Raw genomic sequence first — 15,098 nt, 5'->3', positions numbered from 1 at the left:
GACTATCATGTCCCGTTCAATTAATCCCAGACCGATTTAAAGTATACATGTTGAATATAATAAGTGGACTGTTACAATTTAGTATGAAGAAATTCATCACATCGCTCGATGGCATCGATCAGTTTACAGTGAACTAGTTTAACTTTCACTTTTGGAGGAACATCGAAAATAACTTGTAGGTATCCTTTAATCGTGGATTGTTTAAATTTAAGAGGGCAGAGTTTTATCTGAAAAGTCAGGATATCAGTCTGATATGAAATACTGTCGAATAACTTTATTCTAAATTGTACTTTCGCTCAAGGAAACAACAACATAACTAAGAAGAAAAGGGTGTGTGTGTGTGTGTGTGTGTGTGGGGGGGGGGGGGGGGGGGGGGGGGGGGGGGCGTTACACCCGTTGACCCGTTACATTTTTGTTCTGCAGCCGTTGATTTTCGGTCCTGTGTTGCAGTGTGTTTCACTCTTTAAAGGTATTGTAACTACGCTTTATATGCTTTAATGAATCTTCTTGCCAGCCTTAATATATCGTATATAGGATTTAGCAGTACAAATCAACCGTTAAAGTGTAACATATCATTTTCTTTTTCAGCAGTATTCCTACAACAGTCGCAGTACAATCTTGCAGAGAACACACTTGCCGGTTTATGTGGCATTAGTTAGCAGAGCTGCACACAGAGCTCTCCAAAATCACAAATTAACTTTCGTGCCTCTTTCTCTATTTCTCATCTATTATGTAACTTATTGAAATGTCCGTCAAAAACCAGCTGTTAATGTGGTTCAGGTCTGTAAGGGGTTAGAATAATGTCTGTTCAGGTGTCACTGAATGTAATCCAGGGTTATTGTGTGATTATTAGGGCCTGAGCACAAAGTGCGAAGACCCTATTGTATTTCGTGTGTTTGTTTCTTTCTTATTCTTTCTTTATTAATCTTTATGGTATCGGCTTCAAACTTTAATACATGGCTTATCACACTGTGCTGAACAAAAGTTATTAAAAACTTTGTAATAACTCGAACGGTTTAGATTTAGTAAGCCCTGAAAGTTGTAGTGCGACATCACACCTTACAATGTAAAGCAATGGGGAGGCAATCTCTGGGCATGGACTTTGTGCCAAACTGGGGCGTCTGACGTCTAAACTTTAAGTCAGACCAGAGAAACACAGTACAGAGTACAGAGAAATCCTTCTCTCCAGCTGAGAGAGAGAGAATGGGATGGGGGGAGGAGGGGGGGGGGGGGGGGGGGGGGGTCTAAAGTAAACATCTACATGCCTTGCTGAAGCCTTTTTTTCAAGGAGTACATGTGCTCCTAAATGAAAAAGAAAACAGAAGAAAACAATTCATTACATACATATTTACAATTTATCACATACATATTCAAACTCTTTGTGTGTGTGTGTGTGTAAATCAAAATGTATGTGTTTTTAGGGGTGCTCGATTATGGCAAAAATCATAGTCACAATTATTTTTGTTCAATATTGAGATCATGATTATTTAACATGATCACTTTTTGCCAGTTGCCGATGTTGATATATGCACATATTTTTCCCACTTGGCTGAGGAGACTATTACACATGCAATCATATATTGTACTAATGATCAAGAAAGACTATAGCCTATATGAGGGAAGAACTTTAATGCTGAGCTACTGAACTCCAGTCTTCCTAAGTTCTTCATTCATATATTGTCTTTCTTGATCATAGTATAATCTATGCTTACATGCATAATAGCCTCCTCAGCCAGCTGGTAAAAATATGTGCATATATCGGCAATCGGCCACAATGAGTTGGAAATATCAGCATACCGGATATCAGCAAAAATCTAATGTCGTGCATCCCTAGTTAAAAGTCTTTACATTCCTAAAAATAGACTTGATGAAAATTAGGAAATTAATTTGTTTTACACACAAACTCATCAAGAGTTTTCAATTTACTAATTGAAATTCAAGTGAATGGGCACAAAACTTGCATGATTTTTATGACACAGGTGTGAGCAAGGCAGCCATGTCTCACCCTGCAGAAAATGGCTGCAAACTGTCTGAATAGCGCCCCCTACGAAATTTCAGTAAAGCAGCCCCAACAGCCGTCTGAAGACATCTACATGCCCGTCACAGAAGCCCTTCGATTGCGCCGCGGCCCAACGTGCGCAAGGGCGAGAAGGACCATTCAACGCTGCTTGCAGCTTTAATTTCCTTTGAGTTTGTGAAATATCTGCAGCATCACATGGCAGCAGAATCTCCTAAACACGCCAAGAGGATCTATCAGAATCTAACGATAATTAATGTCACGTTTTTCCTTCACATCCGACAGGTCATCTGTTAGGCTACACACAGATTCAATGTTTATACAGTGAAACTTGAATAAAGCAGCTACATCGGAACTGTCATGACATTTTATTCTAAAAAACTGAAAATCCAAACCTTGAACAGTCTATTTAATCGTTAAAGTAACTCATTAAAGAAGTAGTTTTCAGAGCAACAAAGACTGGACGGTATATCAGCTGATCCATCATAGTTCAGTAACCATCCCTGATACATGACAGTAGAAGCTGCAATGGATCAGGGTTCATCCAGTGCATGGGTTGCTGTGCACACGGAGATGGGGTGTAGATGGGGGGGGGGGGGGGGGGGGGGGGGTCTAAAGTAAACATCTACATGCCTGTGACAGAAGCCCTTGGACTGGCCACACTCCACTTACTTAGTGTTTCTACACATCTGACAGCAGTGTTCAATCCTTACTTTTTTTCAAGGAGTACATGTGCTCCTAAATGAAAAAGAAAACAGAAGAAAACAATTCATTACATACATATTTACAATATATAACATACATATTTAAACTCTTTGTGTGTGTGTGTGTGTGTAAATCAAAATGTATGTGTTTTTAGGGGTGCTCGATTATGGCAAAAATCATAGTCACAATTATTTTTGTTCAATATTGAGATCATGATTATTTAACATGATCACTTTTTGCCAGTTGCTGTGCACACGGAGATGGGGTGTAATCTACATTTGCAAAACCAACCAGTTAGTCCTCATCCTTAAAGTCTTTTCTCTTATAAAACTGAAAGTACTGTATGAAAACTATTTTGATAAAGCATAAATATCACCTTCGTGTCACTTGTCCAAGTAGTGCTGCGTCTTCTAACCACAGTCATAGTGGACAAGCAACAAAAAGAGTTGAGTGAGATTCATGCTTTATCACAAGTGTTTTCTAACAACAACAAAAAGATGTTAAGGAAATGGACTAACTGGTTGGTTAACCACCCCGCCTCCGTTAAAAAGCAAATAGTTTTCCTATCGGAGAGGTTACATTAAAATCTAGTCTTCTGTTATTTATGCAAAAAATGTGAATCTGAATAATTCACCACACTTAGTTTGCGAGAAAACTTGTAGGCTATATACTGGTTTCTGTCAACACTTCAAGTTAGCACTGGTCAGTCTCATGTGTCCATGAACAAACTGTATGAGATTTGTTCTCTATATATGCCTGGAATCTGCTCCACAGACATAAAACACATCAAAAGTTAACTGTCTTTCAAAAAGTCAAAGAATTTCACATAGATGTGTCTTTTAATTATTGCTATTTTGGAATCTATTTGATTTTTTTCTTTTTGTTTCTATCTTGACCACTTTGTTTTTGTTTTTGTAAGTTTTTATTGTCCACCTTTCATTTATTTTCTAATTTCTACATTTGGTTGATTTAGCTTTTTATTATTTTATTATTTTAAATTGTTATTTGCTTTATAGTTGCTGTTGTGGTGTGGACCCCAGCAGGGATGTCTTAACATTACTATAGGCCTTGGGACTATGGACATTTTGGAGGAGGGACGTTTTTACGAAGAGTGTTGAAGCACAGCAAGAGGATTGACTCCTCATCACATCTGCCCCCACATCACAGGTAGCTTACCCTCCTGCATCTTGTTTACTATGTTTTTTTTGTTTGTTTGTTGTTTTTTTAAGTTCATGTTTCATGAGGCCTCTGGAGGCCCGAGGCTTGTGCATTAAGGCGCCACTGGAACCAGCGACCAGTTTGTGGAAACTAATGGATATCCAAATACAGAATAAAGAGATGGGATAAGGTTCAATAAAGAGTGAATCCAGATGTAATTCACTCAAATTGTGAACAATATTTTATTTTGATGTTACAATACAGTCAACACAATAATGTGAGCCATATTTGATTTTAATGTTATACAGGGTTCTTTGCTATTTGGATTGGTCTATTATGAACTGTTAACAGGCTGCTCCTGACTTGTCTGGGTTGCAGAGTTATACTTAATGACCCAGGTGATGATGAATGTGTGTAGAAAAGCAGCAAATTCTTACATTTGAAAATGTTGCCAGCAAATGTTTCAGTTTATGATCTTTTGCTTGACACACACTGTCAGATCAGTGTGCACAACATGTTTTAAAAGTTGTCATTCTAGCATTAATTGCAGAGATAGCAGTTTAATTGATAACTGCTCTCAGCCCTCATGTATTCAGTGACTAGTGAGGAAATGCAGAGAAGCTGTGTCTGACTGACAGCTGATATGAATGGTAATAACTTAATAAAGTTATTACTGTTGGTAAAGACAAATGAACTCAGGACATCTAGTGGTCACATCAGGCAGTGCAGAGTCTGACATGAGAACACAAACTGGACACAAACCTAAGTACATTCATGGTGTCAGTGAACTTCATAGACACAATCAGACAAGATTTATTTCTGTAGGGAAGGTGGGCTGATAATTACAACTCATTAACACCAACATTCATGAACTCATGAATTGGGTTTCTGTTTGCCATTTTACTTATAATAGTTGGGTGTGTTTGTGTGCAGGTGAACATGTGCAATGAATCAGTGTGAGGAGACAGAGGAGGGGGTCCATCCCTCTGAAACCCCTCTGTGTGGGCAACATGACAACCAGACCAAAGCTCAGAGGTGAGATGAGGATCTCTGACTGTTTAAAATGACTTTTTCTCTGTGAGATTTCTCCTGTTTGCTCCTGAGTCACAAATCAGCAGCAACATTACTCCACCATCTTTAGTCAGAGTCAAAGATGTGTGTGTGTGTGTGTGTTGTGTTACAGCCCAGAGAAGCAGCAGATACCAGACTCTCAGGTACTCAGTAAACCTATGGTGCGCATTCAGGCTCTATCCAGATCTGCCTCAGCACCACCGTAAGTCACCATTCTGTTACTTTATAATATTAGTATCTATGTTGGTTAACGTGCTGCTTTGCTCTGTGACCTGTGTAAACAAGGAATAACTGTTCCTCCATTCAATACATCTCTGGTTTCAGCAGCTTGTTTTGTTAGCTGATCATATTTACATTTATCTTTTCTGTCACTTGTATCCACACTGACAGACACTTGAATCAGTAACAATGATGATTAAAATTTCAGTTTTATTCCAGCACTTGATAACAACAAGACAAAACAAATCAATAACAACAGAGTCTGTATTTATCAAACTGCTAAAAGTACAAATTTTGACTTAAGTGAAAGATAAAAGTTGACAAACTTGAGAATAAAAATTATTGATCAAACTTGTGTTGATATAAAATGTTGTTAAATGTCAGAGAGCTGCAGAGGTCTGTTAAGTTGGTTCAGAGTAGATCTTAGATGACTGCAGTACAGAAAACAGAGCCGAGCCTCCGTTTTCTGTCTGATTGTACAAAATTTAATTGGTTGTGATGAATAATATGTTAAGCAGCATCATTATAAATAGAGAAGTTTTAGTCTATTATTTGTCTTTGAACATTTGACAGGATGTTACATCACTTTTTCCTGTTTTTAGCATTTATCAACAAACAATCAGAAAACATCTGGTGAATCTGTCAACATCATTAAAATCATTCAGTGGACACAGAATCAAGAATAAATCTGACATTGATTTTATTTGCAGTCACTTTCTAATCATCTTTATTATCTGAACTTGTCAGTGTGATACTAGATTCTCCTCCATTATATGATTTCTCTGACGTATATCAGACATTGACGAAGCAGAATTTTGTTTCCATTTCAGCCAATTTCCTATTATTTCCTCTATATTTATATATTTATATATTATAACATAACAATGATTATTATTTGCAGCCGGCCGGACTTCAGTGAATCTCTCTTCTCACATCCATTGAAGAAGGTTGCAGCAGGTGATCGTTATTCAGTCTTGTCTTCATACAGTGGGTGAGTCAAACCTGTAACTCACATATTGATTCTTTAACACACTTTTTGCAATATATTGATGAAACTGTCAACATAATTATAACTCTGTGTGAGAAGAGGAGAGAAATCATTCAGTGGCCACAGAATCAAGAATAAATCTGTTATTGATTTTATTTGTAATCACTTTATAAGCATCTTCATCACTTGTCAGTGTCCTCTATTATATGATTCTCTGATTAAAGATGAAAGATGAAACCAGTGGTTTCCAACCCTTTTGGCTTTTGATGTCTTACATAAAGCAGTGTGTAGTCGGGGTCATATTTCACATGTCTATGAGTTGTTAACAGCTCCACCAAACAGTGATTTTTACCTCTAAACTTCTCACATGGTTTCATTTCAATAAATGTTCAAATTAGGGATGGGCGACATATCGAATATACTCGATGTATCTATTATAACAGTACTTTATATAACTTTATTTAAATTTATTGTAACAGCAGTTAGTAGTTTAGTATTTAAGTAATTTACAGTAGTTTAGAGGAGATTTCAAAATATCAAGATATATATTGTTTATCGCAATATAGCCTAAAAATATTGCAATAATTTTATAGGCCATGTTACACAGCTCTACTTTGAAGTTAATATTGCTTCTTGAAATACAATCAGCACAATAATGTGTACCATGTTGGATTTTAATATGTTATACAGGGTTCTTTGTTATTTGGATTAGTCTATTATGAACTGTTAACAGGCTGCTCCTGACTTGCCTGGGTTGCAGAGTTATACTTAATGACCCAGGTGATGATGAATACATGTAGGAAATTCTTACATTTGCAAATGTTTCAGTTGGTGCTATCCTTTGCCTAACACACACTGTCAGATCAGTGTGCACATGTTTTAAAGGTTGGTATTCTAGAGTTAATTGCAGAAATAACAGTTATTTGATTAATTGATAACTGCTCTCAGCCCTCATGTACTCAGTGACTAGTGAGGAAATGCAGAGAAGCTGTGTCTGACTGACAGCTGATCTGTCAAATGTGTAGAAAAAAACACAGATTCCGATTGATCCTGTTGGTGTGTTAATGAAGTTATTACTGCTGGTAAAGACAAATGAACTCAGGACATCTAGTGGTCACATCAGGCAGTGCAGAGTCTGACATGACAACACAAAATGGACACAAACCTAAGTACATTAGCAAATTCTTACATTTGCAAATGTTTCAGTTGATGATCTTTTGCTTGACACACACTGTCAGATCAGTGTGCACATGTTTTAAAAGTTGGTATTCTAGTGTTAATTGCAGAAATAGCAGAGTCATTTCATGAACTATTAACTATATTAACAATTTTGTGTGTCTGTTGTTTTACAGCCCAGACCACAAATGTGCCCTCAGAACTGCCTCAGCGCCAGTGTAAGTCACCATTCTGTTACTTTATAATTTTAGTATCTATGTTGGTTAACGTGCTGCTTTGCTCTGTGACCTGTGTAAACAAGGAATAACTGTTCCTCCATTCAATACATCTCTGGTTTCAGCAGCTTGTTTTGTTAGCTGATCATATTTACATTTATCTTTTCTGTCACTTGTATCCACACTGACAGACACTTGAATCAGTAAAATCAACTTACTTTTCTTCAAGATCAAAATGAGCACAAATGTTAGAGCCAGAAATGATTCAGTGTGAACAGAAAACATTATTCCTGAACTTTTCTGATGTCTATCTGGTAGTTGTGTATCCAGCAGTTGTTGTGTCTGGATGGCTGATATTCTCATGTTTGGTCTTCTTCATCAACTTTATTTTGGTCTTTCTTGATCTACTTTGCTGTTGTTTCATTTATATCTTTATAACTAGAAACAGTGTGTTCTATTAAATGGTAAAAATAACACAGAGGAAGGTATTCTTAAAGGGTCAGACCTTTGTATTTTCTCTACTCATAAATGATCTTCCATCAGTCTGCTCTGAGTATAATAATAATGATAATAATAATAATAATAATAATAATAATAATAATAATAATAATAATAATAATGATTAAAATGTATGTTTTATTCCAGCACTTGATAACAACAAGACAAAACAAATCAATAACAACAGAGCCTGTATTTATCAAACTGCTAAAAGTTAATATTTGGACTTAAGTGAAAGATAAAAGTTGACAAATAAAAATTATTGATCCAACTTGTGTTGATATAAAATGTTGTTAAATGTCAGAGAGCTGCAGAGGTCTGTTAAGTTGGTTCAGAGTAGATCTTAGATGACTGCAGTACAGAAAACAGAGCCGAGCCTCCGTTTTCTGTCTGATTGTACAAAATATAATTGGTTGTGATGAATAATATGTTAAGCAGCATCATTATAAATAGAGAAGTTTTAGTCTATTATTTGTCTTTGAACATTTGACAGGATGTTACATCACTTTTTCCTTTTTTCAGCATTTATCAACAAACAATCAGAAAACATCTGGTGAATCTGTCAACATCATTAAAATCATTCAGTGGACACAGAATCAAGAATAAATATAACATTGATTTTATTTGCAGTCACTTTCTAATCATCTTTATTATCTGAACTTGTCAGTGTGATACTAGATTCTCCTCCATTATATGATTTCTCTGACGTATATCAGATGTTGACGAAGCAGAATTTTGTTTCCATTTCAGCAAATTTCCTATTATTTCATCTATATTTATATATTATAATATAACAATGATTATTATTTGCAGCCGGCTGGACTTCAGTGAATCTCTCTTCTCAGATTCAAAGAAGGTTGCAACAGCTGATCGTTATTCACTCTTGTCTTCAGACAGTGGGTGAGTCAAACCTGTAACTCACATATTGATTCTTTAACACACTTTTTGCAATATATTGATGAAACTGTCAACATAATTATAACTCTGTGTGAGAAGAGGAGAGAAATCATTCAGTGGCCACAGAATCAAGAATAAATCTGACATTGATTTCATTCATAATCAATTTATAAGCATCTTCATCATCACTTCATCACTTGTCAGTGTGATACTAAATTCTCCTTCATTATTTGATTTTTCTGATGCACCAAATGTTGATGTAGCAGAATTTTGTTTCCATTTCAATCAATTTCATATTAATTCTATTCCATCAGAAAGAAAAACAAGTTTTACATCTTCAAGAATCAGGCAGAGAAAGCAGTGCTCAGTTCAGTTTTGGTGATGATCAACTTCAGGTTATAGAAATATGTAAATGTTTATAGATTTTTTTGTTGTATTTTGGATTATGTTTCAGGAATATGAGGTTATAAAAGATTCAAGAAAAAAAGATTTATTCAAATGACGATCAGATATTCTTTGTGAATTCACATATTTGCATCATGTTGATTGAGATGTGGGGTTGGATTCATGTTAGATGGAAGACTAGTATTGTGAGTTTACAATAATACAATATTTGATTTACCAAGAGTTGTTAAAATATAATGTAAAAGGTAAATGTGTACAAAAATGGGCAGAAGATATCTGGCAATCACCAAAAACTGAGATTTATTTGTAAAAGGAATACAAATATGAAAAATATGTTGAATATAATCTGTCTGAAAGTAAAAGATCACTGTGCAGAGATAAGATGTGACATACTGACTCAGCATTTTGAAATGGTGTGATGTTCAAATTATGTTCTGTGTTTTTATCAGGGAAAAGGTAAAGACAGCCCCCCCACCACCCAAGAGCTTGTTGTTGGAAGTAGTTCTGAGATAGAAACAAAGTCAACACACCTGCCAGAGGCTGTCTAGACCAGTCCAACTACAACTATCCAACCTGCAGATGCTTCAACTCCTCCTCTCCCACTGAGCAGAATCAGAGATATCCTCTTCTTTAATTCATACATTCTTCTTCCTTGTTTAAACACGGTGCCTACTTTACCCAAAACTGAAACTTGTTAAGTATAGGTGATGTGGGTAAAAATTTATCACGGCCAGCTTGACTGAGTGTCTTTTTGCCTTACAGTAAAACTGATAAGCTCGCCTTTATGGTATTCTGTACTCTCACTTATGTATTGATATATATCTCCTCTTTGAAGCAGGTCTGATGCTTTGGGGTCTGTGCTCTGTGCCTATATAAATGTAAAGTTGTATTTGAGTTGCCAACACTATATGCTATATTTAGCTACGATTAACAAGTATCAATGACTTCAAAACAATTTTTCATTGTGAAAAGTTTGCTTGCATCCATTTGTCTCCCCTGTTTTTCTCAGCTGGATGACAGGAACTCATCCCAATGACAAAATCTTTGTCAAAATCTTCTCTCTAAGTTTTACTAAAAATACACAAGCATAACTTGAATTTCTGGATTTCTGCAGGTAACTGATATTAAAGGGTTTCTGGTTATTTCATTTAATATAATAGTTTCAGTCTGTTATTGCTAGCTGCCACTGAATGCAGCTTTGAATATTGTGAGATTACTGGTGCCAATATGAGTAACTGTTTGTTAATTAGACACAAAAGCATTAAACTAAAACTTAATTAAGCTAAGAACCAGCTATGATCACATTGTGATTGACTGCGCAGCCTTTACAGTCTTTCCTCAGTTAAAATGTAATGATGAGTTTGTGTTGTAAGTTTGCACTTTGTGTAACGTCACCAAGTCATGACTCAGCCAGTGTTTGTACTTGCACTTTATGGATTACTGTCCCTGACTACTATCCTTTTTATCCCACTCCTTCATTTATTATGCTGAAAATGATTAACTACACCCCTTGTTGGATTATTCTGCTGAGAATAAAATCAAGTGTTTATACATATGTTTTGTTGTTTGTGTCATTTGGAAAAAGTTATTCCTCCATGAAGAGACAAACACAGGATGAACGTCGACTGGCATTAAAATGTGAACACATCCAACACAATGGTGTTGGATGTGTTCACATTTGTACACGTTTAGCCTGACAGTCGACTGGTGGAGTCCAAACTCTTTAAAAATGGTTTTGTAACTCTTTCCAGCTTGGTGAGCATCAACAACTCTTCTTCTAAGGTCCTCAGAAATATCCTTTGTTCGAGCCATGTTTGAAGCTCACACTTTGATATTGAAGACCCAGATTTCTCTTCTTTAAATAAGGCAGGGCCTCCCAGACTCACACTTATTTTATTATTGTATATTTTTATTACTAATATTAATACATAATATATAATATAAAACATTGCTATACTATCTGTAACAGCAAAAAGATTGTAATGACTGAAACCAAATGTGGGCACTTTGGCCTTGAGTGTTACTGAGAAGTTTTTATAGTATTAATTAAGGTAATTTAAGCCTTTCAGCCTCCCAGCGAGTGTCCCAGATTTCCGTCTGAACTGTCCCACATTAGGAAATGCATATAATCTGGGACAATTTGGCACAAGCAGTACTTTTATATTTGCCATTTCTTCTCTGAGTGTGATATCTGCATTCTCTCGATTGATATGATTAGTAAACATATTGGGGATCTCTGAATGGTATTGGCTGAGGATATAATATATTGGCTTCATATCAAAATATACTCCTGAAGTGCCAATTGCAGAAATGGTCCCACATTACTCTAATTCACCCTGGATGTGAAAATTATGCAACTATAGCACCTGTTACACCTGTTCTGTGGCTGATTTTATTTGTAAAGCTTTGAAAAGGAGGCAAGTTTCTCTGTTTTGCACACAACCTAATTTATGTTCTTTTTTGTCAAATTTTGTTTTTTCTACTGCAACACTATATTTGGTGGTTTGGGGCTAGTTCGGCACTTGTCTGCAGTGGTGGACGAAGTACTCAGATTCTTTAAAAGTATCAATGCAGCAATGTAAAATACTCCATTACAAGTAAAAGTCCTGCATTAAAAATCCTACTAAAGAGATGGACACATTTGAACTTATAGGTGTCCCACATTACAATAATTCGACTTATAAAATCAGCTCCGTTACAGGAATGTTTGAGGGAATTTGGGTAACAGTGTGTTAACATTACAATATTATCAATATTGTTCCAGTCATCCCAGAAAGATTTAAATTGTATGTGCTGAACAGGCTATAATAAATGTCATTGTTTGCAAATGTAATATGAAGAAAATCATTGTACTGTTCAATGACATCATCGGTTTGAAATGGACCAGCTGTACTTTCACTTTTGGACGAAGTATATAAAATAAAGAATATAAGTGTAAGTATCCTTTAAGGCCTTTACACACTGGAAACAGAATTTTATCTTAAATATCAGCATATCAGTCAGATATGAAATACTGTTCAATAACTTTATTGTAACTGTACTTTGGCCGAAGGTAACACCATAATTAAGAAGAAAGGAGAGGTGTTGAAATAAACCAGGAGGAGACACTGGTTTCTATTGCCATGTTACATCGTTGGGTTGTAGCAGTTGACCGTCACTCCTGTCACGCAGTGTGTTTCATCCTTTAAAGGTATTGTAACTACGCTTTATATACTTAAATGGTTCTTATTACCAGCCTTAATATATCTTATTTAGTATTTATACAAGCCTGTGTATTTGCGTTATTCGTCATTAAATCGCTATGATTTCCTCTCACGTTTATTTTAACTAATCAAAAGAAACACCGTGTTGCGTTGTTAATTGGTTTAGGGCTTATGTCAACTTTTTTGCCTCCGTGAAACTACAAAATAATCGCCAATTAAAGCAAATCTTAGTGTTGAAGTAACAGAGGTCTGTTATGAACTTTAGTCCCAGTGGCGTCGTTAGGGTCGATTTTGAGAAGCTCTTTATTCCTATAAAACCTTTTATTGTATCAACTGGACTTTACCCGGGGCGTGGGAGGAAGGGGGAGAAATATGGCGCAGCACAAAATGGACGCATACAGGTCACGGATGTATTAAGAATGCAGACAGTCAAGTTCATTTTTATGATGACAAAAGCAAGGTTTCAGGGTTTTCTCCACATTTCAGCGCAGACATTTGTCCATAATACAATCTGGAAGAGAACGCACAACCACAAGAATAATGTCTGTTCAGGTGTCACTGAATGTAATCTAGGATTGTGTGGCTATGTGTGATTATTTCTTTTGAGTTTGTGAAATACCTGCAGCATCACACGGCAGCAGAGTCTCCAAACTGAGAGACGCTGTGCGCATTTACGCACGAGGCACAGCAACGGTAACTTCATAAATAAGATCAGAATTTAACGATAATTAATGTTACGTTTTTCCTTCACATCTGACAGGTCAGCTGTTAGGATACACACAGATTCAATGTTTATACAGTGAAACTGGGATAAAGCAGCTCCATCAGACCTGTCATGACATTTTATTATAAATAACTAAAAGTCTATTCAATCATTAAAGTCACTCAATAAAGAAACAATCTTTAGTTGCCCCATAAGTTAGTTGTTGCCTGATTGGACAGATAAGCCGAACATATCAACACTCACAGTAATGTCAGCGTTATTATTGTGTTCTGGGACTTGATGAACTTTTTACTTCCTCTGATACATCTGGACCTGTTTCCTACTGGTTCATTTAAATGGTCAGTTCACTTTTCTCTCTAACCTCTAGTAGTATCTCTCCATTCAGGCAGCCGTAATCTTATTTGTCCAGGTTCTGTCTCTGAGATTGTTGCCTCCATCTCAATACTGTGGCATCTTAACACACTTTGTTAGTTTGCTTGTTTTGCTTCCAATGTAAATATACAAAAAGTATTTATATTAGTTTACATTATTTATCCTGCTTAAAAAGCCTCAGATCTTTTCAAACCGAAACGCCTCTGAATTTGGTGTTATTTGACTAAAAACTACGCATTTTCACACAATTTTGGACTATTATCATTACAATATTTATTTTAAAAAAACGCACCGCGTAACGCGTAAAACAGGCTTATAGTGAATGGACTTGAACTGCGATTTTCTCTTCCTCCCATAGTCAGACTGTAGCCACCAGCCAGCTGTAGGGACGACTGTGTTTTTTATTTATTTTATTTGTCCCGTTTTGCACAGAGATACAACAGACTGCATTGATGCCAGCTCGGTAATTTTTATTTCCTTGTTGGAATAAAACGCACCCATCAGACTAAAGATTTATAAAGTCTGTTAATATATCTGTTGACTTTTGTTCTAAAGTTTAGAGCGGTTGTTCTGTCATCAGATTTCCTTAAAGATCACTTCAGGTTAAAGATGAAAACAGAAAGTTGAGATTCTGAATCAACAAACCTTAAAAACTTCCTGCTGTGAGTTACATGTTTATTTCACCTTCACTCATCAGCTTGATTCAGATTATTTTCATCATCTAAAGACAACGTAACAACAGTTTTCATCACGTTTGTGTCTGCGAGTGTTAAAATGATCTGATAGCAGTAGAGATGGTAGTTATAGTGATGTGTTATGTTGCTTTGCTGACTGCATTGGTGGAATAAACGAAACTCCAGAAGAAAGAAATACGAGTGTTTATCAATTCTCTTATCGGTTCTTTTTCATTACTAAACCATTGAGGGGGTTTCAATTATTATTAAAAAAAATAAAAATTCAGAACAAGATAAGAATAGATTAGATGTTTTAAACATGACGAAATGTCGTTTCTTGCAACAGCAACAGTCATGTTTCCGTCAGCAAAGTCACTGTATAAATTCAATAATATCTCACTTGGAAGAAATAAAAAATGTCAATATAATAGAAAATATCCATGATATTAAAATACTGAGTGAAGTTTAGAAAGAATGAAGAGCGCAGACATCAGTCAGTATCTTCATCCTGTCCTCTTCCTCCCTCTGCTGCTGGTTGAGAGGAGGGGCTGTTTCAGCCAGTAAGTAAATTTACTGGAATTTGCCAAATTTTAATATACGTCACAAAGTAAGATAAACACAAACACCAACAAATAGAGCAGAGGAGAGGACAGAGAGATTAACGCGAACATGAATGACAGCAAAACGCGGTCAAGACTCAACATAGTTTCCCCGTGTGTCTCCTCAGGAGGCGTTCAGGTACAGTGGTGAGTGTAGGTCACCCGCAACTTCGAAAA

General features: G+C 36.1%; 1 protein-coding gene across 1 annotated transcript in view; it reads left to right on the top strand.

Annotated features, from left to right (window-relative positions):
* Positions 1 to 395: 395 nt before the first annotated feature.
* LOC137199732 (uncharacterized) overlaps positions 396 to 15,098 on the top strand; it is a 64,310-nt gene continuing 49,607 nt past the window's right edge. The window contains exons 1-5 of the mRNA XM_067614235.1: positions 396 to 469; positions 3,739 to 3,889; positions 4,814 to 4,915; positions 5,064 to 5,153; positions 6,072 to 6,127. Of these exons, the coding sequence (XP_067470336.1) occupies positions 4,827 to 4,915; positions 5,064 to 5,153; positions 6,072 to 6,127 (235 nt within the window). The 5' untranslated portion in view covers positions 396 to 469; positions 3,739 to 3,889; positions 4,814 to 4,826. The remainder of the gene's footprint in view (positions 470 to 3,738; positions 3,890 to 4,813; positions 4,916 to 5,063; positions 5,154 to 6,071; positions 6,128 to 15,098) is intronic.

The sequence above is a fragment of the Thunnus thynnus genome, chromosome 16 (assembly GCF_963924715.1).
Source record: "Thunnus thynnus chromosome 16, fThuThy2.1, whole genome shotgun sequence".
Classification (NCBI taxonomy): domain Eukaryota; kingdom Metazoa; phylum Chordata; class Actinopteri; order Scombriformes; family Scombridae; genus Thunnus; species Thunnus thynnus.
Note: the sequence above shows the minus strand (reverse complement) of the source record. Positions and strands in the feature narration are given on the sequence as shown.